Genomic DNA, 25932 nt, shown 5'->3' on the forward strand with positions numbered 1-25932 from the left:
TGCAGTGCTCTTCTGCAAGGGAATTAATCAGCTCTGCCCTTTAAATGTTCCTGCATAGCAGTTGCAGGAATAAATGGTTCCTGTAACTGCTTATCTCCCAGAAAAACTGCTCGTGTTGACCAGCTCAGACAGGAGCTGCCTTTGCTTGCTACTACTCAGAGAGTGCCAGGCTCCCCACCTTGCTGGGGGTGCTTGACAATGCTAACGGTGGGACCCTCCCCAGAGCGGGACTGTGCTGCCTGGGGGGACAGCCAGGGCTGTGCAGCAGAGCCCAGAGCACTGTGTCAAGTGTAACATCCCAGCCAGGGTGTGCAGCAGAGGAGCTCAGCATCACCACTGCACCCAGGACCCTGGAGGGGCAGGCAGGAAGAGGCTGGGAGGAGGAATATGGAGTCCAGAACTGGATAGGCAGAAGAGCTAGGGCCCTTAAAACTCTTGCATGTTCACAGCTTTGGTTTGTCTCCCCTATCCAGGAGTGAAATGAAGCGCTGGATGATTTCGCTAGCCCCGAACCGGAGAACCAAATTTGTTTCATTTACATCCAGACTTGTTGGTAAGAGACACAGCATGAGAGCTGGGAGCTCTTCACCCCTACCCCAGGATGCCTTATTTTGCCTGATCTCAGTGCAGCCACATATCTGGGACCTGTGCCAAAGCTGAACCCTTGCCCCCTGGGCTCCCTTCCTTTTCCACCACCAATACTTGCTTGTCTCTGGGCCTGGCCCTGACCTCAACCCCTCCCACCTGGGCTGGGCTACACTAGCACTTTCCCTCCCATCCAGGCTGCCCATGGCTAGCAGGGTGGTGGTGATGTGAACCCAGCTCCTTTCCCAAGAGTTGCCTCCCCAGTATCTTTGGCTGGGGCACTCCCTGACTTCCCCAGAGGCCCTTACCAGATCAGAAGGACCATGTGCAGAGCTCATGGGGCTACAGCCACCCAATCTGTGTTGCTCTTCAAGGGGCTCCATCCCAGTCCATCCTTCACTCTTGCCCTGTTTCTTGGCAGACTGCCCACAGATCCAGTGTGTCCACCCGTATGTGGCCCAGCAGCCTGATGAGCTCTCCTTAGAACTGGCTGATGTCCTCAACATCCTGGACAAGACAGATGATGGTAAGGGGATGGGATGGGGATGGGCTGGGAGTCACTGTGGAAGGATGAGCTTTGCTGCAGGCAGGTAGTTGCGAGTCTCTTCCTCCAGCCAGGAAGAGGCCTAATAGCCAATCCAGGTTGCCTAGAGTTATGATAACACTGGCACAGCCTCCCAGCACCAGCTGTGGGCCATGGTAGAGCTAGCACAGCCACTTGCAATATAAGCCAGTGCTATTCTTCCTTCATGATGCTTCACAGCCACGTGGTCCTGCTCTCTGGGGTACTCTTGTAGTTGGTGGTCTCAGTCACGTTGGATGTCTGCTGGGGACCACTCCTGTGGCTCCAGGGACAGCAGAGGGCACTAAGTGGCAGCAGTGCCTGCTTTCTGCTGGCATCCCTTGAGCCAGTTGTCCTCACATGATGCTGCTCAGGTGAGAAGGCCTCCTTGCTGGATGGACAGCCTGGGTCTGCTTCAGCACAGGCCTCTGAGTAGCTCTCAGAAGTCTCTGCCAGCTCCAATGGCTCTTTCCAGCATAGCTGTCCCAATGCAGGAGCAAGGGCCAGTCCTTCCCCACTTACACCTGTGTCTGTCTATACGCAGGCTGGATATTTGGGGAACGTCTTCATGACCAGGAGAGGGGCTGGTTCCCCAGTTCTATGGGGGAGGAGATCCTGAACCCCAAAATCCGAGCCCAGAACCTGAAGGAGTGTTTCCGGGTGCACAAGTCAGATGACAGTCAGAGAAGAAAACTGGGCAGCAGAAACCGCCAGTGACCACTGGCATCCCCCAGCATCTGGAGTGCCTCAGAGAGGCAGAAGACAGAGGCTGCCAGCTGGGAGGAGGTGGCAGCTGTGGGACATTGTGGGGGACCTGGTGCACCGGATGACGCACACAGACCCATGAACAAACAGACTGTCATTCCTAGGCCCTCCGGAAGCACTGGTCCTTTCCTGCAGATCAGCTCTTTAAACTGTAAATAACCCTTTTCCAAGTGTTCTGTAAAGCCCCAAAGAGGACGAGCTCAACGGACACTGCCCAAAGGCCACCAGGTGCTGGCCAGATGAGCCACATATGCTGGCTTGGGCTGGCTCAGGCTGCTTGGGAAGGGCAGTGACCACAAACATGAGCAATTGATATCACCTGGTTTAAGCATTAACAGTTCATTGCTACCTTCCAAACCTGGAGTGCTCTGAACCCAGCATCTCACAGGGGCAGAACTGAGGTCAAGCAGCAGTTTCAGCTATCTCAGAGCTCATTGACAACTGGCTGGGATGAGCCCCAGGAGCTCCGCTACCCTAGTCCTGCTGTGAAGCTGCTGGGCTCCACTCCCACAGGGAGACCTTCAATCTGCTTCCAATCAAATGCTCTGCAGTGCTCCACATCCAGCTCTTCTCCAGTAGCAACCCAGCCTTGCCAGCCCTAACCCACGTCTCTGCCTGCCTGACAACCTCGAAGCACATCTGGACACTGTCCCATGGCTCAGCCCCCTCTACCACAGCCTTCCACCTTCTGCAGGGCCACTGCAGAACCCCAGCATCATGTCCTTTCCTGGTTGGTTGTGAACTTGTGATCTTTGCTACACCCTGCTGCTGAGGCCAGAGCAGGGGTGGCTGTGCCAGCAGCATCTCGCACACCACACAAACCACTGGAGCCCCAGCAGCCACACAGCAGGTGAGTGACCTTAGCTGGGAGCTGCTGTCCTACATGCTCTGGGAGGCCCAGCAACTGCTGCCTGCATGCTTGTAACCCACCCCCACCAGCCTCCCTGTACAGGCTCACCTCCGTTGTATATATGCAAGTCTTGTGGCCAGCAGAGCCAGCTCATCACTCCTTCCAGCTGTGGCACTGAGCAATGCATGAAGCCCGGGGCACAGCACTGAGAGCAGCGTGGGGGCAGACCCACAGCAGCCACCCCTTGTTCAACAGTCTCACACCTGGCTGAGAGCCTCTCAGCTGGGCTCAAGCTGCAGCCAGCATCCATTAAGATCAATTATTTGGCACCTTTCTGTAACATGGCAAAGGATTGTCTTCCAGACATTGTAGCCTGTGCTGATTTATGCTCTGGCCGTGCCATGGTTGTGCTCAGAGAGGGGATGGAGAGCAGCTGCCAACAGAGCCACACAGAGGCCATGGGCATGGACGAGAGGAGCCTAACCATGCCAGCAGGAACATGGGGAGAAAGCAGCATGCTTGGAAGCTGTGAAGGGAGGCTACAGAACTGTTCTTTGGACTATGTGGTGTGTGCAGTTTGAGGCTGAATACAGCTGAGGTGGGTTCCAGGTCTGTCCCTACTGACACCACAGCCTTGGGCCAGCCTGCCCAGAGTAAGCACCCAGGACCAAAGTGGTGGGAGCCACAGCAGTGAAGGGGGAAGAAGGCATTCTTGACTCAGGCCCAGATCAGTGGCACACATTAGCACGTGACAACAGCCAGCAGGGCTGTGCTGCCTTGGCCACCTATGGGAAGTTCATACTACCCTGTGGTTCTCAATCACCAGTCACTGCCCAGCCTCAGAGCTGGGCCAGGAAGACTTGCAGCCTCCAGTCTGCTGCATTGAGCAGATTTAATGGGGACACTCCAAGCCAGGTCCCTCCAGCAGCACCCCACAGTCAGCTTTCTGAGACAACCAAACCTTCAGCTCAGGATCCAAACCTTGCAACAGCCCCCAGAGGAGCTCCAGCTCTAGGAATTTGTTAAAATTACCTGAGAAATCGCCACATCTCACAACATCCAGCTTTGCAGCCCAGCAGCCAGACCACTCCAGCACCGGGCCTGCAGCCCCACGTGCCTACCTGGCATGTTAATCACAGCACAGAAATGCTCCCTTGCCCATCAGATGTTTCACCAGTTTGCCATAGCCAGGATGCCAGCTCCTCACTGCACTGCTCCAGGGAGAGGGGCTCAGTGCTGCTGTGCTGTCCTATCACTCACCACCAAGCCCTAGGATTGCTCCTCCTGCTCTGCTGTGATTCCACAGGACTCCGGACCCCAGGCACAGGCTGTGCCATTTTCACTGAATGGCATCCAGTGTTATTTCCTCAGACCCAGCCCTGCACGTCTCCATCTCAGTGATCTCCAGTGTTGTACAGGGCCAGGCCTGGGGCCCACAAACACAGGCTGGAGCCCCCCAGCCATTGCCAGGCTGCCTCAGCGAACTGAGGGGAACTTCTTGTTGTCTAGTTTTTCTGTGTGATAAAATGTAGCTGAGCAAGCCAGCGCCAAAACACTTGTGTGTCTCCTTCCTCCCGCAGACTGATCACTCCTCTCCTCCCCAGTCCCCTCCGGTGCAACTGGCCCAAATGCAGTGGGTCAGAATGGGGTTGCACATGAACTTGGGGTGGCTTACACCCATGAACAACCCTTCCCTAGGAAAGCTGTGCAGGGTGATTCCCAACACTGTTCCCATCACCCAGACTAGACCCAGAAGGATTCTTTTGAACTCCCTGTTCAAAGCCACACTCTGCCACAGGTTCCTCCTGAGTGGGGTTGACAGGCCCTGCCAGATCTGTGCCACCCAGGAGATAACACACACACCAAAGACAATGAGCACTCGATGCACGGCTGCCCAGCACAGGGCCTGCAGTGCTTTTCCTGTATCCTTGGCACCATTTCTCCCAGGGCCCCAGGCAGACAGTTCAGGAGCAGTGGAGGGCTGGAGACAGGCCGGTTGTGTAACAGAAAAATGTTTTATTGAGTTCAGGAGGCCGAGAACTTTCTCAGTGTGATGACGACCAAGGCCACAAGCACAGATGTACCCAGGAGGGAGGCAATGACAATGGCACCAATAGCTCCGGGCCCCAGTGAGCCTGCAGGAAGAGAAAAAGGCATGAAGTCAGCAGAGTCAGTGGGGCCTGGATGGGAAGGGCTGCAAGGATCACCCCACACCCAGCATGTCCCCAGGCATCAGGCCACACTCCCATCCTGGAGCTCCCTGCACTGGCCATGTCCCAGGTGTCATCCTGTGCACCTTTGGGCAGGGGGCTGTAAGCCAGCTACCACCACCTCACCCAGCTCCCAGTGACAAGGACAGTTGCCACAAAGTGGGTCAGTGGTGCCCAGCTTTCCTGCTAACACACTGGGAGAGTTGCTTCGCTTGCAGCAGGACCAGATGGCAGCTGGTGCTTGCTGTCAGTCAGGAGCCACAAGCCAGGAAAGGCACTTGTGCTCCCTGTCCAGGGAACTCTCAGCACACTCTGTCCTGAGAGCCCTACCTACACCCAGGGCAGTTTTCTTTTCAGGGCAGGTGCCTGCCATGACAGGTCATGGGGCAGGAAGAAGAGTCTTGGAGCCATCTTGGGGCTGGCAAGAGCTCTGCAGCAGAGGTTTTTCCAGCAGGGAAGTTTCCATGAGCAGGCAATAAAGGCAGCCCTCCCCAGCAGTGTGGCTTTAACCGCTCCCGGGAGATGACAGGCCCACAGGGAGCAAATCCGTGAGGACATTCCAGGCTGCTGCGGGAGTGAGCCGCGGGCAGTACTTCTCGCAGCCACTCACCGTCCCCCGTGTCCAGCCGGTGCAGGTGGGTGGTGTCGTCGGGCTCCAGCTCGGAGGTGTACGGGGGGAAAGCAGTGGCATCCGACAGCCGGGCGGTGGCGGTGGCAGCGTCGAAGGGACCGGCTCCAGAAGGCAGCTCGGGCGGCTCGTTCCAGAGGGTGGGGACCGCGTCCTGCGGGTACTCTACTGGAAGACAAGCGCCCACGGGCATGGGGGGCCCGGTCAGGCTACTAGTGACAACCACAGCTCAGCAAGTCCCTGGGCTTCAGCTGCCGGCCAGGTGCCCCCAGGGTGGATGAAGGGTGACCTGAGGGCTGAGAACCCCCTGGAGTGGAGGGTTCTCAGGAAGAAGGTTCTCAGCAAGGCCAGGAGCTCCTGTGTGCAGCAGAGCCCTCCTCCGAAGGACATCACCTCCGCTGAACAGCCATACCCAGAGCAGCCAAAGGCAATGTGTTCTGTGGCAAGTAGTGCACTCACAGCACACACGGGATAATATAGAGTGTCCTGACAACCTGCAACCTCTGCTCGTGCACAAACAGGCCCCACATGAACATCCACAGCTGGTTTACTCATGGATGCCCTTGGGACTGGGCTGGGAAAAGATGTCACACTGCCAACAGGCAGAGGCCACTGGCACCTGTGCTGGCCAAATTCACAGCATCTCAGGGCCCTTTTTTCCTGCACCACCAGTCCATGCAGTGCAGGATGCTGGAGGTGCTGGTACAGCATAGGACATGGCTCCCCCAGACAGGACCCCAGAGCCTCAACTTCCCCCTGCTGCACCCCCGCCATACTGGGAGATGAAAGCCAGGCTGGGTTCTGTTTAATGTTACCACTCGTCTCCTGTTATTCCTTCCTGCTGTGGGTCAGAGACCAAGCCAGAGAGCCCTCCCTGTGTGTGGCTCAGCAAACGCTCCCTGTCAATGACCAGCCTTGTTCAGGTGGGCTCTGGCAGGAGCAGGAGACATTCCACAGCTCCCTGCTGAAACCACTGGGAATGTTGCACTGGGATGGGGAAAAAAGCAGGGGGGAGGAAAACGAACAACATTCACCACCAGGGCCCTCCTGAACTGGCACAATGGTTATCAGGACTGGGGAATAGGGAATCAAGAGCTGGAACAAACAGCCCAGGCTCCTGGGGCAAGACATAGAGGTATCCAAGGGCACCCCAACTCTGTCATGTAAACCTTGGTGTACCAGGGGCACTTGAAGACTCATCCCAGACTCTCTGTGGCCCAGGAAGAGAGATGGCAGCAGCACATCTTGGCAGTACCAGCCCCAGCTTTAAGTGTCTGGAGCCCTCCTTGCCTCCTGTGGACAGAAGGTACTGTGGGGGGAGAGCAAAGAATCCTCATTAATGGGCTGCACCACACTTTGTTCTCCCTTAAGATCCCTCCCTGTTCCAGAGAGGGCCAAAACACTCACCTTTCCTGCTGGTAGAAACCCACTGAGAACTTACTTCAGGGTTTGCATCAGAGTAGCTCCCACCAACGCCAGAGTTATTCCACAATCTTGGGAACACAGCAAAGTTCTAGACTAGTTTTGAAAGCTCTTTCTACAGGCAGAAAAGCTACAGCGTATCCAGCAAGACAATTGCCAGGTTTAACCCTGGCCAATGAGCATCAACAGAGACAAGTATGTTCCCAGTGTGCAGCCTGTACCAGTTAGACCTAGGCAGGAACCCTGACAAAGCTGGGTATAGCAGAGAACACCACGTCCTCACAACTTGGTACACCCATGGTCTCTGCACCAGAGATGGCATCTCAGCTCCCCTGTACATGCACACAGAGGTTTGTGTTCCACAAGAGCTCCCCACATCAAGCCTTTGCAGGGCCCTTCCCAACCTGTGCTGCAAAACCAACCAGCAGAACTGATGTCTCATATTCCATCCCATGGCTCTTCCACAAAGTGCCACTTCCAGTGGACCTCTCTACTTTAAATCCTGCGGTTCACAGCCAGAGAATGGAACAAGAGGAAATACAGAATTCAGTGAGAAAAGGTAGTTAACAAAGGAGAGAACTGAGCAGAGCTGGGCTATTTAGCTGGCAACAGTGGCATGGGGAACATACCAGTTTAGCAACAGACCAAACATATTGAATGCTTTGGAAGCCCTGGTTCCAGGCTGCTTTTGTAAGGGTGAAACTCCACAGTGACCCCACTCCAGCAGTGACCTTCCTGACTCCCAACACCCCCAGACCAGAACCAACACTGCCATTGTCCCCACCTGGTAGAGGAACACAGTTGTTGCTTCCTTTCCCAAGAATGTTTTTTTCTCCAGAGCTGCACGTACACCTTGCATGTGACCAGGGACTGGTGTTAGCTCAGGTGATCTGTAACAGATGCACCATCCAGGGAGACTGTATGATCTGGGCTGGGTCTTCCCAATCCCTGTTCTCAAAGGGAAGAGGAGGGAGCACTATCTCTTCTAACCATAGTGCAAAGGTCCCACAGGTGCCACCAGATCCAAAGGTGCCAGAGAGATGCACTGAGAACAGGAGAGACTCCTGAAAAATTTCTGGCAGCTCTCTTTAAGCAGGGCACAGAGCTCTTTTTTGATAGCCAAATACAGAGGAAACAGTCTAATTCATTTATGATCACTGTGATTTTTAAAAACTTGGATGGTTGCTGGATATGTATTTTGTTAATTCCCCTCATCCAACTGACACACACTTTCAGTCTGCCCACACAGAAAAGGCAGAATGTGCTTAACATGCATTTGCTGTCCCAAGTTCTTGCGGTTTTACCCTACCGGCTCTACAGCCTGGGGAAACAACCCCTTTCAGTCAGGTCTGGTGCCACAGGAACAGTTGGGAGCTCAGAGGCAGCAGTGGATTCCTGCACACACATTGAGTAAAATACCTGCAGCTGAGCCTCCCCAGGAGCTAGGGCTCAATGCTGGTCCCCTTTCTCAGCTCCTGCCCCTCCATGCCAGTGGAGCAGGTGTCAAGGGCCCTGCCGTGGGCACACAGAGGGGAGAACCCAAAACAAGAGGCAGGTTCCTCCAGAGCCTATTGCTGCAGCCTGGGAGAACATCTGATCATAACCAGCACTGTTCTCCCCATGTCTCTCCTTTGATTTTCCCTCCTAACCTAAAAGCTCATGTCTTCACATGCCTCCACTCCTCCAGCTGAGAAGCCCAAGCACCCATCCAACTATCCTCATGCATCCAGCAGGTTTCTTTAACAAGCAGAGGTTTCACACCTGCTTCCCTGACTGGCCCAGTAAGTGTCAGCCACACAGCTGCTGGCTGGGAGTGGCAGATCTCTAATGGACCCACATCAAATGCCACAATCCCATTTCAGTCTCCTGGTAAAAGCAAGAAAAGTGATGGGAAGAAGAGTTTATGTCAGGTACCAAACCCCAACACATGCACACTATTAGTAAGGTCTTATGTCTCCAAGTGAGACACAAGGGCCTTTTCCAGTCACCTGTTGGATAGGATCTGGAGAGGTTCTATCTATAGGCAGGGGACCCAGTTCAGGAAGTTCAGTTCTCTGCTCTGCACCTGATGTTTTGGGTGACCACCACAAGTCCTGCTCTTCCCAGGCTCAGTTATTCTGTGCTCAAGCAGGAGACCAGGATCTAAACATGATCTATAGAGAAAGCAGCACCAGCGTGGCCAGGCCTTCCTGCCCACACTGTCACTGTCATTCTGACTGTGATGAGGGGGACATGGCCTGTGAACCTCAAAAAAAACCTCAGTGACAGCTCTGGAGCTGGCAGCAGCCCTTCCCAAGGAAAGTGCAAGTTGAAGGGAAGCTCCATGGCCATAGGGCAAGAAACAGTAATCTTAACTTAGTGTGTAAAAACACCCAAACATGCTGCCATCTCCAGGGAGGGAGTGCAACCAAGAGCTGAAAGTTAAATATCAAAGCAAAGTACTGCATGGCTTCCCTGTTCACCCAAGAACTTTGTAGAAATAAAGAAGCAAAAAAACACACTCAAAATACATCATCCATCACAAGACCAGATGTTTAATTTCTGGGGGAAAGCCATGCATTTGCTGTGCTGCCAGTCTCAGGACCAGTCCCACCTCTAGAAAACTCCCATGGTGCACTCACATTGTTTGCTTGCCCTGGTGGGGTAGCCAGGGCTACATGGAGGGGCTGCCAGGCTGCTGAGGCTCTGTGCCTCAGTGCCAGCTGCTCCAGAAGCAGGGGAAGCCTCCAGGCCCTGGCACAAATGAGCTGTTCCCCAGCATTAGCTCTGTCTCAGCTCTGAAACACAAGCTGAAGGCAACTGCTGCTTTCAGACTAACAGTAAAGGCCTTTTCATGAGTAATACAGTAGGAGAACACTTAGGAGAACAACATGCAATAATCTTATTGGCGTTTTACTGGAGATGGAACTGGACAAAATGGACTAAAATTATTAGAGTGCTTTGCAGAAGGCCAGGTGGATGATGGCAGCTCTTCCTTCCCACATGTTAACACTACAAATTGTCTTATTTTAGGGAAATCTCTGCTGCACTGTCTTCTTCCTCTCTCCAACACAGGTTAGTTGTAACAGGTGAGGAAATGGGAAGAAAAGATCAGTTACCATGAAGAAATACATGATGAGTTTACCAAGTGATGCAGGGGCCAATGGAACTCCAGACACATGGGCCATAGAGAGATCTAGAGGGGGTGATGGCAAAGGCAACTTGACAAAACTGCTATTTCCATGCTTAGAAAGAAGGTGGGGTGAGCTGCCAGCACAATGATGTGGTAGCCAGTACCCCAGGTACTCAGTGACTGAAAGGGGATGCCAACCAAGTCTTAAAGAACCAGACCCTCCCCACAGCCAGCTCTAAGACCTTAAGGCAGACAGATGTAGCCACGTCACATCATTGTCCCTGAAAGTTACTTGCCACTGGCCAATAGTCTTCTTCACACAAGCTGACTTCAGCACCTCATCATCCTCACTGTTCAACTTCAACCTAGCTCCTTATTCAGGAGTCCATACCAGCATCAGAAATCTGTAAGGAGTGTTGGAGCCAAGCAAGGCTGAGTAATGGCTGGTAACAAAGTCCTGGTTCAAGTGTGGACAGATCTTCTGGAACAACTACATCCTTTCCTGAAATCTGCCAAACAAAACCTATTTACTGCTATCCATGTTCTAGAACTTAAGCTTTAAAAAATTTACTAATTATTTTTGTTTCTCCTGTAGTTGAAAAAAAAAAAAAAAGACACACAAGCTGCTACAGAAAGATGTGCTTGGTCAAGGTGTTTTCCTGTGTCTCTTCTTTTAGTGTGTGTGCTCTGTCTCTGTTGTTTTTTTCCCCCCCAAACTATTCTGATGTGCTACTGCAGTAAGACATATTTCCACATTAGCTCAAAACAAGCTCAGGAGCCCACATGTGAGTTTAAACACCAAATACACATGATTCAGAAGCTGATGTCTTGCAAAGGCTTTGTGCTAACTTGCAACTCATTTGGGGCTCTGAATCTATTACAGGAATTGAAACTGGGTTTGCTGATAGGAAAAATAAATCAGCTCTTCACAATCCTCCTGTGCTCTAGGCCTACCTGCCACTTGGGTTTGGAGAAAGAGGAAATGGAGAAGGCTAAGGGTTTGTCACAGATCCTTGAGGTGGCTGTTTCCTGTTGCACCCAGATGATGTGGACAAAGGGGGTTAAAGATGGGCTTGGTCACCTCCCCATTTTTGACAAATGTGTTGTTGGAAAGAGCTCAGTAACTTGGAGAAGTTCACACTTGCACCAGTGGCAGAGCCCTGACCATGTTGTCCAGGAAATCAGACCAGCTGAGCAAGCAGCCAGCAGGGAGAGGAGGCTCATCCTGGGCACGGGGGCTGCATCACCCCATGGTCAGCCCTCTCTGAGGCAGAGCCGCTCCCGCTCACTCTGCAGGGCTCTGCTGGGGACAGTCAGAGGTGCTGAGATGAAAGGGCAGGGGGCTGGTGAACTCCGAGGCCAGCAAGGGGCTGTCCAGCCCCAGGTGGCCATGGCAGGCAGGGGGCCAGGGCTGGGCTGAAAGGAGCCCTTCAGCAGCAGCACAAAGGGCAGCCTGTGGAGGGCAAGGCCAGGAGCTCCTGTGCGCAGCAAGGCAGAGCTGCGGTTCTGATGGATACTAAGTAAACTTGTTTACAGAAAGGCAGGGCTGTGTGTGTATGTGCTGAGAGCAGAGGGCTGTCTGTGTGCCCTTCCCCTCTTTGTCTGCACCAGGCCAGAAATTTCCTTTTCTAATGGAGTAAAAGGCAGAAAAAGTTCCACTGTTCCTCAAAGCACCTGTACTGGGGGCAGGAACTCTCCATGCAGCAGAGAATCATTCTCTTCCTAGGCTGGCTTACTGTCCAGGCTGGTTCCCTCCTGTCATCTCTGAGGGAGCAGGGAACAACCTGTTAGAGGCCTTACATCTCTGAAGCACTGCAGAGAAAGCAAGGAATCTCTCCTATACCCCAAGATCTGAACGTTGTACTCCCCAGTACAAAGCCCTTCAAGCATCACTGTGCGAGCACAACTCAGTATAAGGATCAAGTAAACTTGGGAGTGCATCACAGGAGCAAAGTGACACAGGGAGGCAGCACCAGGCACAAACCACAGCTGCAATGCCAGAGCAAGCACATAGAAAAGTTGGCAAGGAGGGGGGCCAGAGCAAATGCACCAAATATTGGAAATTTAAAACAGCATAGAAGAGATCCCAGCTTGGAGAGGAAGCAGATTGAATTCTCACTGGAAATCAATCACTTCCTGCAGAGTGAAATACTGCTAATGATTAAGAAAAAACCTTACCTGGTGTGGGGGAAGAACATGGCCAGTGCTTCTGAGAGCAAGAGCAAGGCACAAACTGAAACTGTGCTTAAATGATTAATGTACCACTGCACAAAAAAATGTTCATGGTTTGAGAAGGAAAATATTCACTTTTTAGCACTCATTTCTTAGTTACTTTGAAGGTTTCCCTTCAAAGAAGGTGTCCTAGAAGGAAAAGATACCAGCTGCACTAATTCTGCTCCTCCACCCACAGATGTTCCAGCCAAGCACAGCGGTGAATCTCCCTACCCATATGAAAGCTCCTTTAAAAAGAATTCCATAATTTGATCTGCTAGACAGCTGGCTAGATCTCCCTGTGAGGCAAGATACTCAGAAGAAACTAGGAGAGAACTGCAAAACATTGCTCCAGGTCTTGGAAGGCAGGACAGAAATCTGGGGAAACAAATGCTGTGCCTGTTATCTTGGCCCCAGCCATCTCTTCAGCCTCGCCTCCACTGCTCTGGAGGAGGCAATTCCCCATAAGAGTTTCCACCTGTACACTCAGAGCCCATCAGTGCAGGGGGTTTGAAGTCAGTTTTTTCCCCAGTTGTAAAACCCATCTCACACCTGTAGCCTTTGAAGCTGTGCCCCCAGCTCCCTGCAGCCAGCACAGCTCTGCTGAAGGCAGGAGCAGACAGAGCTGAAATTAATAACAATCCCCAGAAAAACAGTGCCTTACACAACAGGCATCTCTCCCATTCTTCTTCCCATCACCTCACTGAAAGCAAGTCAGAGCCAGGCACCTTTCCAGCACTGCCCTGGTACCCCAGCTCCAGAGCAACCCCACAAGGATGCCCACCTTGGCTTTGGACTGAGGTTTTCATGGACACTTCCCTAGTTCTGCCTAAAGCAGCTGCTGTGCTCTCCTGCAGTAGAGAGCACAGAAGGAACCAGGAATTGGCACACAGGCTTTAGCCAAAGAAAAATGTTTATTTCCATAACTGTAACTTCTTCCTGCTATTAAAAGCTGAGGGACAGCCTGTCCCATCAGCCGCTGAGGTTTTCCATCTCCTGCTGATTGATGTGTTCACTGACCCCCCACCCACCAATGCTCACCATAGGTGCTACTGCCATTCTATTTAGGAAAAGTTAAAGGATTTTCTCCACTGAAAATATATTCTTGCTCGCCAGCAGCCACCAAAGCTAGTTTCCCTTAATCAATTATAATTCAACACATATTTAGGGATGTTTTTAGGGAAGGGAGAAGAGAGCGGCAGTGTAAGAAAGGATCTCCCATGCTTTTGGGCTTTAAATGCAAACAAAGCTCCTTACCTGCCAGCACAGCAGGGACCAGGATGCTGCACAGTGTTAGCAGGACCAGGCGAAGGACTCTGTGGTAGGGCATGGCTTCCCTCAGGAAAAGCATCAGCAGGAATCCTTAAAACTCTTCAAAGCACAAACAACCCAGAAATTTCACTGATATAATAAAAATTCTGTTCAGTCAGGTAAAAAAAAAAAAGAAAAAAGAAAAAAAAGAAAAAAAAAAAGTCCTTCACAAGAGTAGCTGCACAGAGAGAGTGCAAAGCCCAGCAGAGCCTCCCTCTCTCTGGCTCCAGGAGCACACCTCCTCCCAAAGGCAGCTCCACCCTCCCAAACTTGTGCCTAAACCCCATAGGCAGCCAAGCAGAGCCATCAGGACCCTGCCAGGTCAGTGCACACACAAGCAATTGTTGGTGAGCCCTTTCCAGAGGCCATGAGGATGCCCCTGGAATGCCTTCCCTGGGGTTGGCCATCCCGAGGCACAGGAAATAACACAGGAGCCATTGGGGCAGCTCAGCCCAAGACCAAGCAGTCCATTTGAGGGCTCTGCTCTCCCTCACTGTGCAGGGTGGCAGGGCATTGCAGAGTGGGGAGAGCAAAGAAGGGCTTCAATCTTCTGAGGCTAAAATGCTCTGAAACAGAGCCAGAGCCAGAGCAGCTCCATGGCATCCTTGTTCCTGGGTGGAATACTTACAGAGCTGGCCTGGGAGCCATGGGTGGTCTCAGAACTGCTGTCAAAGTCTCCAAGCGTTCCAGGAGAGTTGCCTTTGGCAGGCAATGCCAGCATCCTCCTCGGATCCCAACTCCTCAGGCACCACCTCCTCCTGCCAGCCTCTGCCACTCTGTCCCTGCCTGCCTCAGGGGCTCAGGACAGTTCACAGCACAGAAAACCCAGGTTTGCTTCAAATCACATTTGCAGCAACAACGAACGGTGAATGGATGAGGTGTATAAACAAGGGGAACACTCCAGCTGATTGTCACAGAAGTAGTTTCATTAATATTTTGGAGCTGATATGATGATGAATACTTCATGGTTTCCCATCATGTAATGAATACATAAACACCTCCAATGTCAGTTCTTTATGCTCTGAAAATATGACACAAGTATTTAAGTCTTAAATTTCAGATTCAGATTTTTCTGCAGCAATTGCTTTGCTTTTTGGAGCCCCTGTTTTCCCCATCCCTACTGATCCAAATGACTCTTGCTACAGAAAAGGGCCCTATTTGTCACAGAAGTTGACAAGGCAGCCACCTGAGTGCACAGTCTGCACATGCCACCACCTTACCTTCACAGAAATACAGAAACCACAGTATTCCAATATTATGAACAGCGCATCTTCCCCACTGGTCCATTACCTAAGAATTCCCAGGAGCCAAGGGAAGTCCTCAAAGTCTGACAAACTATTGCACATTTTCCCTGGTTGCATTTCTGCATTTTCATTTAGCAAACAAGAAGCTGTTCCTTTCCTGCTGAGCTTAAAACTAACACACTTTTGTGTACTTGTAACATGGCGCAGAGCAGTCCAAAATTAGCTTGCAGAAATTAGATCATACCACTAAAACACCAGAAAGCAATTATGAAGCACACACCTTATATGCTAAAAACAGAAGATATTAAAACTGTCAGGTTATCAGCCTAAACATAAACTGTTCTCTCAGAGATCAGCTGAACATCATGCAAGGCTACTGTGTAAGTTAGGCCTTACTTAGCATACTTATTTTCCACGGTCATGTGAATGGCAAGACATTTACCATTACCTTTACTGGGATTTTCCACACAAAAACAAGTATCAAAAAAGGAAACTAAGTCTAAAAAGAGAAACTTACAAGGTTTCCATGTGGACTTAAGGCTGAGGGGAGAAATAAAACACCTTATTTAAAGCAGTGCATTGGAGTGCATGGGGTGGGCAGCGACTGGCAAAGGAGGCTCCGTGGCCAAGTGTTTGTGTTAAGAGCAAACCAGCCATGGCTTGATCTCCCCTACATAAACAGCACCAGCATGAATGCACACGTTTCTCTACAGACAGAGGAGGAAAATTAAAGCTTTCTTGTTAGAAATTTCCAATATCAACTTACTGGTGTTTATTTGAACTCTAAAATTATCAAGTAGAAAAACCAAACAGTATTCCTCACCAGGGAAGAAATAAAGCAGCAGCTGTTGTTCCACATCCTGTGTATTTGCTTGTTGTTTCTTGATGAAAACTGATGCAAGTCAGGTTTGGGTGGGTTTTAGCACCAGGAATTATCTCAATACTCAGCTTTGACAAAAGCAAGCAGAAAGTTTTCTCTCAGATATAATACAACCAGGTTTTATTTAAGTTCTCTCTTTTTTCCCCCCCACACTGGCAAAAGTTCAGAGGGAGTTTAAAGTTTTGTAAACATTTTAACTACCCCTCTTCCCCCTTTTACGAATTTACAAAGCAAAGGAGACAGGGAGACCAGATTTGCAACAGTTCCAAGTCTCTCCATGCTATCAGATCCAAAAACTATATACAAGTCTGCAGCAGTCTCTGTATAGTTACTGTACATGTTTGGGGACGGGGGAAGAGAGAGGAGGAGGAGGGGAAGGTGACCCCAAAAAATGAATAAACCAAACAAAATAAAATCCAAAGCCAAACTGCTCTTGAGCAACTCAAACTGTTTTCTTTAGGCAGTGATGACAGAATAACAGACACCTTTATACAACTCCACCAAAACTGCAGCATATCTCCCTTCGCAGGTTACACCCCTCTGGGGACGGGAGATGGGACCAGGGGGTTCAAACTAAGTGCATTTGGCAGTTTTCCTTCTCTGTCCTTTGTGGTGTGTGTAGGGTGGGTGGGTGGTTACGTGGAGCAGGGCAGGTGGTGTTAATCTTTCCGTGAGAGAGGAAGGTTATGACTCCATAAACACATAGAGGTTATGGATCCCAGTGAAGGTGCGTGAAGTACTTTTAAGGTGTAGAAGATAAGCAGGGCCATCATTGCACAAAGCTTCGTCCTCCAGTGTCTCTCTCCGTGACGAAAGGGCATCTCTGCTCGATACCTAAGCACTGCTTCAAGTGACAACCAGCTGAGGCTGCTGGCACGTCTCTGAAAGCCAGGGTCCACCCTCTCCAGAGACTACAGATCCACACTGTAAAGATCCCACTGTCTCTTAAACGAGACAAATTTGCAGGAAAAGAGCTCAAAATAAACTGGTCCTAACCCTCTGAAGGTAGCACTTATGGGGTAAATTCAGCCTGAAAGAAGAGATGCCACCCCCCTTTTTCCAGAGCAGAAGTCCCCACTTGTCCAGGAAGGCTGGAGAATGCCGACAGGAACTCCACCAGCTTCAGCATCACCACCTAATGAAGACAGACTCGAGCTTTCCCTCCAAAAATTATGTGCTGAGAAGGGCTGGCAGGGGGTGTGCAACTTCAAACCAACCCAAGCTAAACTGTGCCCACTACCGCCCCTCTCCTGTTGCCAGTTTCTAAGGGTAGCTTATGAATGCAACTCCTGGCCAGGAGAGCACCTCTTGCCCTGATGGAGCAGCCAAGTCAGTGTCTGTGTGGCATTTTGGTTTTGACCAACATCTGTTAACCACAAACTCTCTCTCAATCTCTCTCTCTCTCTCTCCATATACTGCACATGTTGGATGTGGTAAGAGTAACCAGGAGAAGGAAGCAATGCTTTGCAGAATCCCAATTGATTTTTTTTTTTCCAGGTATGTCAGCAGAATGAATCACAGCACAGTGAAAGCTTGCTGCCCAGTTCAGCCTTGTTGTGAACAAAGCCTAACTCCCACCCTCCCGGGACTCTGAACAAAGTCCACTTGAGTGGGCTGACAGTAGGAACAACGCCTGTGCAGTCCTGGGCAGAAAGGGTTTGCTGGGGCCAGAGGAAGCAGCCTGAGATGATTGATCCTGTGATTCACTGCGAGGCAAAGAACAACACAAGGTGGAGAGTACGGTGTCCAAACGGAGAATCCATGGTTAACAGATGCAGGAAAAGCCAGTTGATTTGCACATGCTCAGTAGTCTTCCAAAGTCTCTATTTCTCCCATATTGAGCCGCTCTGATGAAGCATTCACTGAAAACCCTGTGAACCAAGAAGAATTGGTGTTAAAAATCCGGCTGTAGCATAGAGTACTTGATACAAAACATCTGTTAAATGCAGTCCCATGTGTAAGAGAAAGTGAATCTAGGGGTAATTCAGTAAGGCTACAGATGCAGTCACCCAAACTAGCTGATTTTTTCCTTAATAAATTAAAGATAATCAACTGTATATTTAGACAAGCATCACTTGATCTTTAAAACCAGATCAGAAGACTTCTCAAGTTCCATTTAAAAGATGTCACTTGCAGAGCTAGTACAAGGCACATCTACACACGGTGGCAACATGGCTCTGCAACATCTCAGAAGGGAATGTGTTTAAGTCAACTGGCTCTTGGAAGTGGCTGTCAACACCATACTCACATGGTCTGAGAGGAAGAAAGGGCACTCTGAGACCTTGGAATCCACACATGGAATTATACTCCCACGCCTCAGGAGTTGTGAGCAATTTCACCCTTTATTTTAAAGTCTCAATGCAAGTACCTATGAAATCTAGTAGCAATTACATCTATTTCCATGCTTTTTTACAAACTTCCATCTCAGGAGTACAATGTGAAAATTACCAGTTCAAAGTTACCCAGGGCTATGTGGGTGGCTCAAGATGCACCCAAACTTCTACCCAACCTTTTAGCCATACGTGTTGAGGACATGATGCACATGAGAAAAGTGTGAGGAAGAGTGAAAACACTTTCAGCAAGGAAACAAATCCAATAAATCAAATGCAGCTTTCCTACTGAAATCCCCTTTTTAAGGGTGTACAAACCCCATCTGGATTACAAGAACAGGGAAAGTTTCCCTGTGTAAGGCTACTAAACACCAAGCTGAACTTCAGTGTCTTGAGAGTGCTACACTGGTTTGCTCTGTGCTATACAACCAACTGCCTTCCACTTCGAGAGGTAAGAAATGCTCTGTTCAATAGGTTTAGGAAAATTGTTCTAGCTCCCTCAAGTGGCAGTGTGGCCTAAAAGCATCTGAAATTATTCTGTAAAAGAGTGAGTGTATGCGTTTTTAAAAAGCTGCATGGGCTACTTCCCTTCCAACCGGAACTATTAAATTGCATTTAGTGATTTCTTCACATTATATGAGTTGTTTTTTTAATATATTCAACTGAGTACCCAGATCAAACTCAGTGGATAGGCACCTTGGGGTGGCATACGTCCGGATTCCACTGAGAAGTTCCATACACACCAGTGCAGAAATCACTGATTTAGCTGAAGTACTGACTTTGGTGAGACCAAAAATAGAAGAAAGACAAAAACCAAAGGCAGGGCTCTGCTAGAGCCTTAAAAAAGCAGTGACTTCAGGTGGATAATACCTGTCTGCTCTACAGCAACTAGGCTCAGCAGAAGCAGCACAACAAGCCTGGCCTGGTGCAGTGCCCTGGTTTCCTCTCTGTCACACAGGGCACAAACACAGACATTTATTTCACATGAACACAACAGTGACCTGTCACCCCACAGTGTCCATGCACTCACACAATGGCCTTGTATCTTAAAAGCTACTTCAAAAGAAACTTTTCCATGAAGTGCTACAGGGGACAGTTAAAACCAGCCTCACATAAAAATTAAGACACAGAATATAAGAAATAAATAAAGGACTGCTAATGAGGTCATCATCTCCATGGTCTCCAACTGAAAATCTGTGACCACTTCAACATTTGCTGCCTTTTCTGACTAGGGTAGTGGTTACCTCCTGGAAAAAGATGGCAAGGCAAAGGCAGCCTCAGAAAGCTGCTCCACATAAAGGAAGGAAAACATGCTTTTCTCCAAGGAACAAATCAGCACTAAAGCAATAAAATAGCCACAGGTCAACTCAAAGGAGTAAAGGGAATTTAACTGAAACCCCTGAACTACTTAAAGAGGTTTCCAGGTAATAAGCCAGGTATCAAAGAGGCCATCACATGAGGGAAAATTCAACAAAAGTTCTCCATGAGACTGATACAGATTTTTTCAAATCATTAAATAAATAATACTACTGAAAATATTCTAAAGACATTCCAACTTTTCTACTCAAATTCAGTTTTACCATTTAAGGTAAATAAGAATCCTCTACATTCCCCAAAGCAAACCACCACTACCAAATTAAAAGGTAATTTTAAAAAATTGAAACAGACCTAACAAGCTGGGATCTGCTCGAACCATTTTCTGTTTCTTCTTTTTCTTCCCGCTCTGCACAGCCTCAAAGTTGGACTGCTGGTTGTTGCTCTGATTGGTCTGAAAGACTGAATGTAGCGAACTGTGGTTCATCCCCCACACTGAATCCTAGAGAACAAATTAAGGATAAGATTACAGAGCACAGTAAAGTCTGGTCTACTTATACAGAAAATATTCAGAGAGCCCAAAGCACTTTCCTATGTCCACGTGGCAGCACTAGCTACTGATGTATCCACCTCATCTTCCCACAGCACTTCCCAGGTCACTGTGCAAAAACACTCTGATCTACAGCTGGCCTCAAATGTTAAGTGGCAAAAACTGGAAAGCTGCTTTATCGTCTGCACTTGCCAGAACACTGATAAACGCAGCAGGGTGTTGACTGCAGCCTCACACAGCCCAGGGAGAGCAGAGGCACCTTTACCTGCTGTTGCTGTTGTTGCCGCTGCTGACTGGCTTTCTGTTTGGCACGGCGCTCGAGGAACTGCTTGGCAAACTCCTTGGCCTCAGGAGTATCTCCAAGGTAGGCTCGGATGTAGTCATGGACCTCATAGGGAGACTCCACTTCCTTCAGGAAAGAAACAAACGTGGGAACTGCAAGAAGAAGGCAGACCATGAGTGAGTGCATGTTGATAGCAAACACACACATGCAATAAGCACCAGTGCCAGATTTCTGTGTCAAATATTTGCTGGTCTAGTAGCTTGCCCTTCCCAGTTTCCCACAATAAAGCCCTATCACACAATGCAGGATGGAACTGGATTCTCATCTATCTGCCACATAATGCTTCCAGGACTAGCAGAAACCTCAGGAGGGCTCTGGCTGACAGACTTCAGAACTTTTCCAAATCCCACTGATTTCCTATAGTTAGGACAATGAAAACCTATAAGAGGATGCAGCCAGTTCTTCTAGCCACTATTTAATGATGTCCTTTTGCTGAGTGCATTGGAAACATTGGTTTGATATCTCCTTACAGTCCCTCAGAACTATCCTGTCAGAAAACAGAACAGATATTGTTTCCCCCATTCCTTTCTATCTCTTACCATCTAAGTTGTTGGCTGTGTTGAGTGCATGAAGCATCTGTTCACACCACTGAGTGAATCCATCCTGGGCTTTATTAACCCCCTGAAACAATTTCAACAGCTTCTCTTCTTCTTCTACCTTCTTGTTTTGTCTACTTGTAATACCTACAGATTTACTGAGGTAAAGAAAATGCATATAATTAGATTATCAGTTACCAGGCTTACCCACAGTACAATATACAGTACAGTGTTGTAAGACTATTTTAAAAGATGCAAACATTTTTTAAGAACAAAATAATTTTCTAAGCAGGTGACAAAATGAACTGTGAATGGTCACCTGTTAGCTATTTTTCTTGTCAAAACAGATCCTGAATGACAGAGAAAAAAAAAGGAAAACACATGATGTTCTAACTGCTAAGTGATCATGCCAGGAGTAGCAGTATTTCTTTGAAAAAGCTCCTTCCCCAGTTCCTACCTGAGACTGGCATTGCTTTTGTTTTTATTGGTCGAGTTACGAGGTCCCACTTCCTTCACTGCATCATCCCAGAAACCCATGTTTGAGTTTTTGGTATCAGCATTGCTCCAGATGCTACTGACTAGGTCAGATGCCCACTGGTTGCTGGGATTCGTGTTTAGAGAGCCCCACACTGAATTCCCAATGCTGGTGTGCAGGTTAGAATGCTGTTGAGACATAAAGAAATGCTGGTTATTAGCACAGACCCAGCAGAAAAGACATGAACAGACATAGGGAACTGGCACAGCTGCTTTCCTCCACAGGCTGATTAGATAAATCAACATACCGTGGTATTTCTGACTCTGTTTGGCTGCTGGTGCTGCTGTTGCTGCTGTTTCTGCATCTGCCTTGCCTCTTCCTGCTGTATCTCCAGCAGGGACTTGGTGGTGCCTGTTGGTTTGGTGACATTACCCCAGCCTGACAATTTTTGCTGCTGTTGCTGCTGCTGTTGCTGGAGGGCCTTCATTAGTTCACGCTGCTGACGCCTTTGCTGTTGCATGCAAGACAAAAGTGCTTGTAAATACTTTCATATGATCATTACTATTCAAAAGCCTAACTTGGAAACTGGTTTTAAGCACCATTCACTTTCTTCTGGAGAAGCCTGGCTGACCGGTTACTGTTCTGAGCTATTACTGTTCCTCCAAAAAGGGAGACATTAGGTAACCAGTAAACACAAATTGTTTATTAGCCTTGGACAGACTAAATTTATCAAATCATTCCTGCAGTCAGCTTCTGGGAAGATGACCTTCACTCCTATCATCACTTGCTCCCCCTCATCCCACCCTCCCTTTAACTGCCCTGGTCTTGTGAATAACTTCAAACATGTTAGAATATAGATGTGAAATAACTGTATACTGTTTTGTGAACATATTACACTCCCAGGGTTAAAAGGGTGCTGTTTTCTCTTCTTTCAGATTCTTGTACTAAGAAGCGACAAAAACTTTCACACAAGCGCTTACTGAACCTATGCCTGAAGGACAGGATTTTGAGTTATGCTATTTCAAAAAAACATTCCTCATCCTCACCATTCCTTCTAATAACTGAAGTGACAGCTAAGCAGTCCCACAGCTGAGTCCCCTCTAACAAGTTGCACTCCGCTGCTGTCAGTGTTTACCTCTTCTCGGAGCTGCCGTTCTCGTTCTTCCTCTAACTTTTGGATTTCAGCCAATGACAGTGTGGTCTGGGATTGACAAGCTCCTGAATTTGACTGCTGACCCCATGTTGAAGATGAAGGGAGCTGGGCAAAAAAAGATATCAGGAATTACAAAACATTTGAGAACACGGCTGGAGTATAATCAGGAAAGAAACTGTATAAACCCAGGGGAAAAGAAAGGCCACCTTTAAAGATTAACAAAGTCCTAGAAAGTACTGAATGGTATAATAATAAAGTATGAAAAGGTAGAAAATACAGATTATACATCCTTTGAATTGCCCTCTGATGTATCAGTCTTTGACACAGTATCAAGAATAATGCAAGACATGATTACCTGAAAAAAAAGCAATCCATTTAGATTTCAAACACTTCAGGAATTCCAAGCTTTAGAAACTTTGCACTGGCTCTTGCTCATTGTGGCAAAAAAACCACCTGTGCCCATGTGTGATGCCTTCCCAGTGTGCTTCCACTGACAGAACACCCTCGGTTTTTAATTTGTAACTTCTCTTCCTCTTTCTTCTCACATCAACTCTTTACCCTCTTCCCTTTCCTTTACATGGAAAGCTCATCCATCCCTGCTCTGCCCACAGACCACCCTGAATGCAGCTGTGGCTTTACTTCCCAGGCTCAGCTGAAAGGAAGTAAAACTGCAGGAACAGGTTACCTTCATTTGTGCAAGTTGCTGCTGTTGCTGCTGTTGCTGCAGCCGCCGTAAAGCCTCCTGCTGCTGCTGCCTCTGCCTCATGATCTCCTTCTGGCGCTGGAGTTCCAGCTCCTTGCGCTTCCGCTCCTCCTCCTCCAGCCGCTGCCGGGCCGCCTCCTCCTCCATGCGCAGCCGGCTCTCCTCCAGCCGCCGCTGAGCTTCCTCCTCTTCACGCGCCCACTTGGCGGCCTCCTCTTCCTTCCCAGGACACAGAAAGGAATAAGGTCTGAGGAGACTTCGCAGGATTTAAAATACTCAACTCTGTGGCACTGATATTCTGACAGAATGGAGAGGGACCATGTTATCTGTAATCTGTGCTGTTTGGGTTGTTCATGCACCTTTACATTTCTCAGTAATAAAGTAATATAGTCTATATTCCCTAAAAAATACATGCTTCCCATTGCTCCACCAAAGAAATTGGAAGAGAATGGCATCTCCCTAATTCACACCTGCTCATTTCTTATTACTTTCCTTCTAGTAGTTACACACCTTTCAGTCTGAGCTTCTGCCTGCTTATACTACTTACAGTATCACCACATTTTCAGTGGAATAAAACCTGGCAAAAACAACAGGAAAGAGGAGACAGGTGACAAAGATGGAGATATTTACTGTTGTTACTCAACAGCACAGTTCCAGAGAAGACACTTCTGCTAACAAATTACAGAAATGGTGATGGACATCTTACATGGGAGGACCTTGAAAAGGCATTTTTAAATACTAACAGTGAATTCTGAAATGGACTTGAAAGTTAATGTAAAGCCAATTAGTTTGACCAAGGGACTGTGAGAGTATCAATTAGGGGACTGGAAGCTCAAGTTCCCCAATAGGGACTTCTAATACTGACCCCAAGGAGAAAAAAAATCCTGTTAATAAGAAAGAAAAGGGAAGAAAAAAAGTTGAAACTCTGGTAGTGTATATAGACTTGGCATTGCACAGAACAACTGCCAAAACTGATCAATTCAGATGATACTGAAGATAACAAAGTAAAGGCCCAGAGAGTGCTAATTCAAAATAAACTGCTACTCTGATACTGTACTGTGCCTTAGAAAGGAGCATAAACACTGTGATGCAAAGCCATTCTTAAGGCTAAATTTAAAGGGAGAACACTCATTCCCACCTAAATCTCTACCTAAGGGTCTGATTGTTTTGTCTGAAGTCCGGATACAGGTAAACAATCTTTTTTCACTCAATTTAACACTGTCTGCAAGCTCTGCTTTCTTTGACAAAACCTGATTTGACCTCTCAAGCACTCCTGCAAGTTTCAAAGCCTGTTTGTTGGGGCAGCCTAAATAATTAAACAGAAGAGATCCCTTTTGTCATTTTTCACCTGTTTACGAATTAACTCCTCTCGCTGACGTCTTTCTTCCTCCTCTCTTCTTCTCTCCTCCAATCTTCTAAGTGCTTCCTCCTGTTGTTGCCTCTCCTCTTCCTCCCGCTGCCGCCTTAGTGCAATTTCCTGCTCTCGTTGTCGCCTGAGGGCCTCCTCCTGGAGTTGGGAACAAAATGTCAGTCTATAAATGCCATTTTATCAACAAACAACATCAGAACACAGATCATAGCATTGTCTGGCCAAATAAGTAGCCTCAAGAAAAGCTCCCTAGCTCCAAACTAAGCTCAACCAAAACAGTGCATTAAGCACAACAAACCCACATGTAGTTGTGATGCAATGTGCATCTCCTATATAAATTATTTTAATGAAAACCAGAAGACATTAATTGCCCATCTTTGGTTTGAAAACTAATGGCATTGAGAATGACAACAAAAGGTGGGACTCCTCTTTTTACTATGCAGCACTAGCAGTTGAACATTAGATTTACAAATATTTCAAAGCGTGGGTATCATTAATTCCTTCTGGGGGGGGGGCTGTCAGCTGTAAGTTGGGAGCTTTTCCTACTTACAGGAGTTTCTGAATAGTGACTGTTCAAGAGCACTACAAAACTCAAACCACATCTCCAGACACCAGAAAGAAGCTGGTGCAGCCCAGTGCACTTCAGGACAGTTACTTTCGAAGTCTCAAGGGCTTTGAATGGGCTCTCCCTATACTTTTTAAATATTATGGGTAACAAGTGGTCTCTTAGGGGCTTTGATTTTGGATTATCCCTAAATTATTTAAATAACTTCCAATACCTTATATATTCTGTTTTCCAAGTACTAAAATTATTTACTTAACTTAAAAATTAAATATTAGCACCCTTTCCTATCAACATAAACAGACATTTTTCCATTCTGCTATTTGGGGTTTTTTTGAGGAATAGGGGACAAGCAGCTTCCTGTATACTGTTAAATGGCATCTCACCTGGGGACCTCTCCCACCAGTTCTGACTTTCCCTTGCATAAAAAAGCCATAGTTTTGGCAGCCTTTTCTGACCTCTGATGTTCAGCAACTGCGTTAAGGCCACCCTACTACTTTTCACCCCTCCTGTTGTCTGACTTACCCTACCAACTCAATCTGAAGATCTTAATTTTTTGACCAGAACCTTTTTAAGCTTTTTGAATTTTGTATTTTCTTTTAAAAATGGCCACTACCACAATCACACTCCTGCAAGTTTTTTATAAGCAATACATTATTCATAGATGAATGGGGATTAATTGTGCAGCACAGATGTAAACTCTGGTAAATCAAGGAAGTCAATTGTGAAAACTAAGACCTTTTTATCCAATCTGACACCAAAACTTCATGTACAGACAGCACAGATAAACTACACTATAGTTCCCTGAACAACTGCC

At 48.2% G+C, this 25932-nt stretch overlaps 3 protein-coding genes across 17 annotated transcripts in view; 1 reads left to right on the top strand and 2 right to left on the bottom strand.

The window, feature by feature from the left end:
* The window catches only part of NGEF (neuronal guanine nucleotide exchange factor), a 48562-nt gene extending 44245 nt beyond the window's left edge, over positions 1–4317 (top strand). For both annotated transcript variants that reach the window (XM_050978180.1, XM_030227257.2), the window contains 3 exons: positions 474–553; positions 1007–1111; positions 1692–4317. In XM_050978180.1, coding sequence (XP_050834137.1) covers positions 474–553; positions 1007–1111; positions 1692–1864 — 358 coding nt within the window. In that variant the 3' untranslated portion in view covers positions 1865–4317. The remainder of the gene's footprint in view (positions 1–473; positions 554–1006; positions 1112–1691) is intronic.
* Positions 4318–4758: 441 nt separating this feature from the next.
* SNORC (secondary ossification center associated regulator of chondrocyte maturation) lies at positions 4759–15739 on the bottom strand. 4 transcript variants are annotated; one of them, XM_050978182.1, is made up of 3 exons: positions 13603–15739; positions 5583–5768; positions 4759–4897 (listed from the first exon to the last, which is right to left on the bottom strand). In XM_050978182.1, the coding sequence occupies exons 1-3, from the start codon at positions 13694–13696 to the stop codon at positions 4788–4790; spliced, it is 390 nt and encodes a 129-aa protein (XP_050834139.1). In that variant the 5' UTR covers positions 13697–15739; the 3' UTR covers positions 4759–4787. The 4 variants fall into 4 exon arrangements, with proteins under 4 accessions (XP_050834139.1, XP_030083121.1, XP_030083120.1 ...); XM_030227261.2 differs by lacking the exon at positions 4759–4897 and having other exon boundaries at positions 4963–5768; positions 13603–13716; positions 14285–15739; XM_030227260.2 differs by lacking the exon at positions 4759–4897 and having other exon boundaries at positions 4963–5768; positions 13603–13763; positions 14285–15739.
* A 144-nt stretch (positions 15740–15883) lies between these two features.
* Positions 15884–25932, bottom strand: part of GIGYF2 (GRB10 interacting GYF protein 2) — a 75086-nt gene continuing 65037 nt past the window's right edge. For all 11 annotated transcript variants that reach the window (XM_030227247.2, XM_050978177.1, XM_030227248.2 and 8 more), the window contains 9 exons: positions 24533–24691; positions 23167–23403; positions 22464–22586; positions 21636–21839; positions 21311–21516; positions 20857–21011; positions 20240–20409; positions 19779–19926; positions 15884–17651 (listed from right to left, as the gene is read on the bottom strand). In XM_030227247.2, the coding sequence (XP_030083107.1) occupies positions 17584–17651; positions 19779–19926; positions 20240–20409; positions 20857–21011; positions 21311–21516; positions 21636–21839; positions 22464–22586; positions 23167–23403; positions 24533–24691 (1470 nt within the window). In that variant the 3' untranslated portion in view covers positions 15884–17583. The remainder of the gene's footprint in view (positions 17652–19778; positions 19927–20239; positions 20410–20856; positions 21012–21310; positions 21517–21635; positions 21840–22463; positions 22587–23166; positions 23404–24532; positions 24692–25932) is intronic.

This window comes from Serinus canaria, chromosome 9, assembly GCF_022539315.1.
Source record: "Serinus canaria isolate serCan28SL12 chromosome 9, serCan2020, whole genome shotgun sequence".
In the NCBI taxonomy this organism is placed as follows: Eukaryota; Metazoa; Chordata; class Aves; order Passeriformes; family Fringillidae; genus Serinus; species Serinus canaria.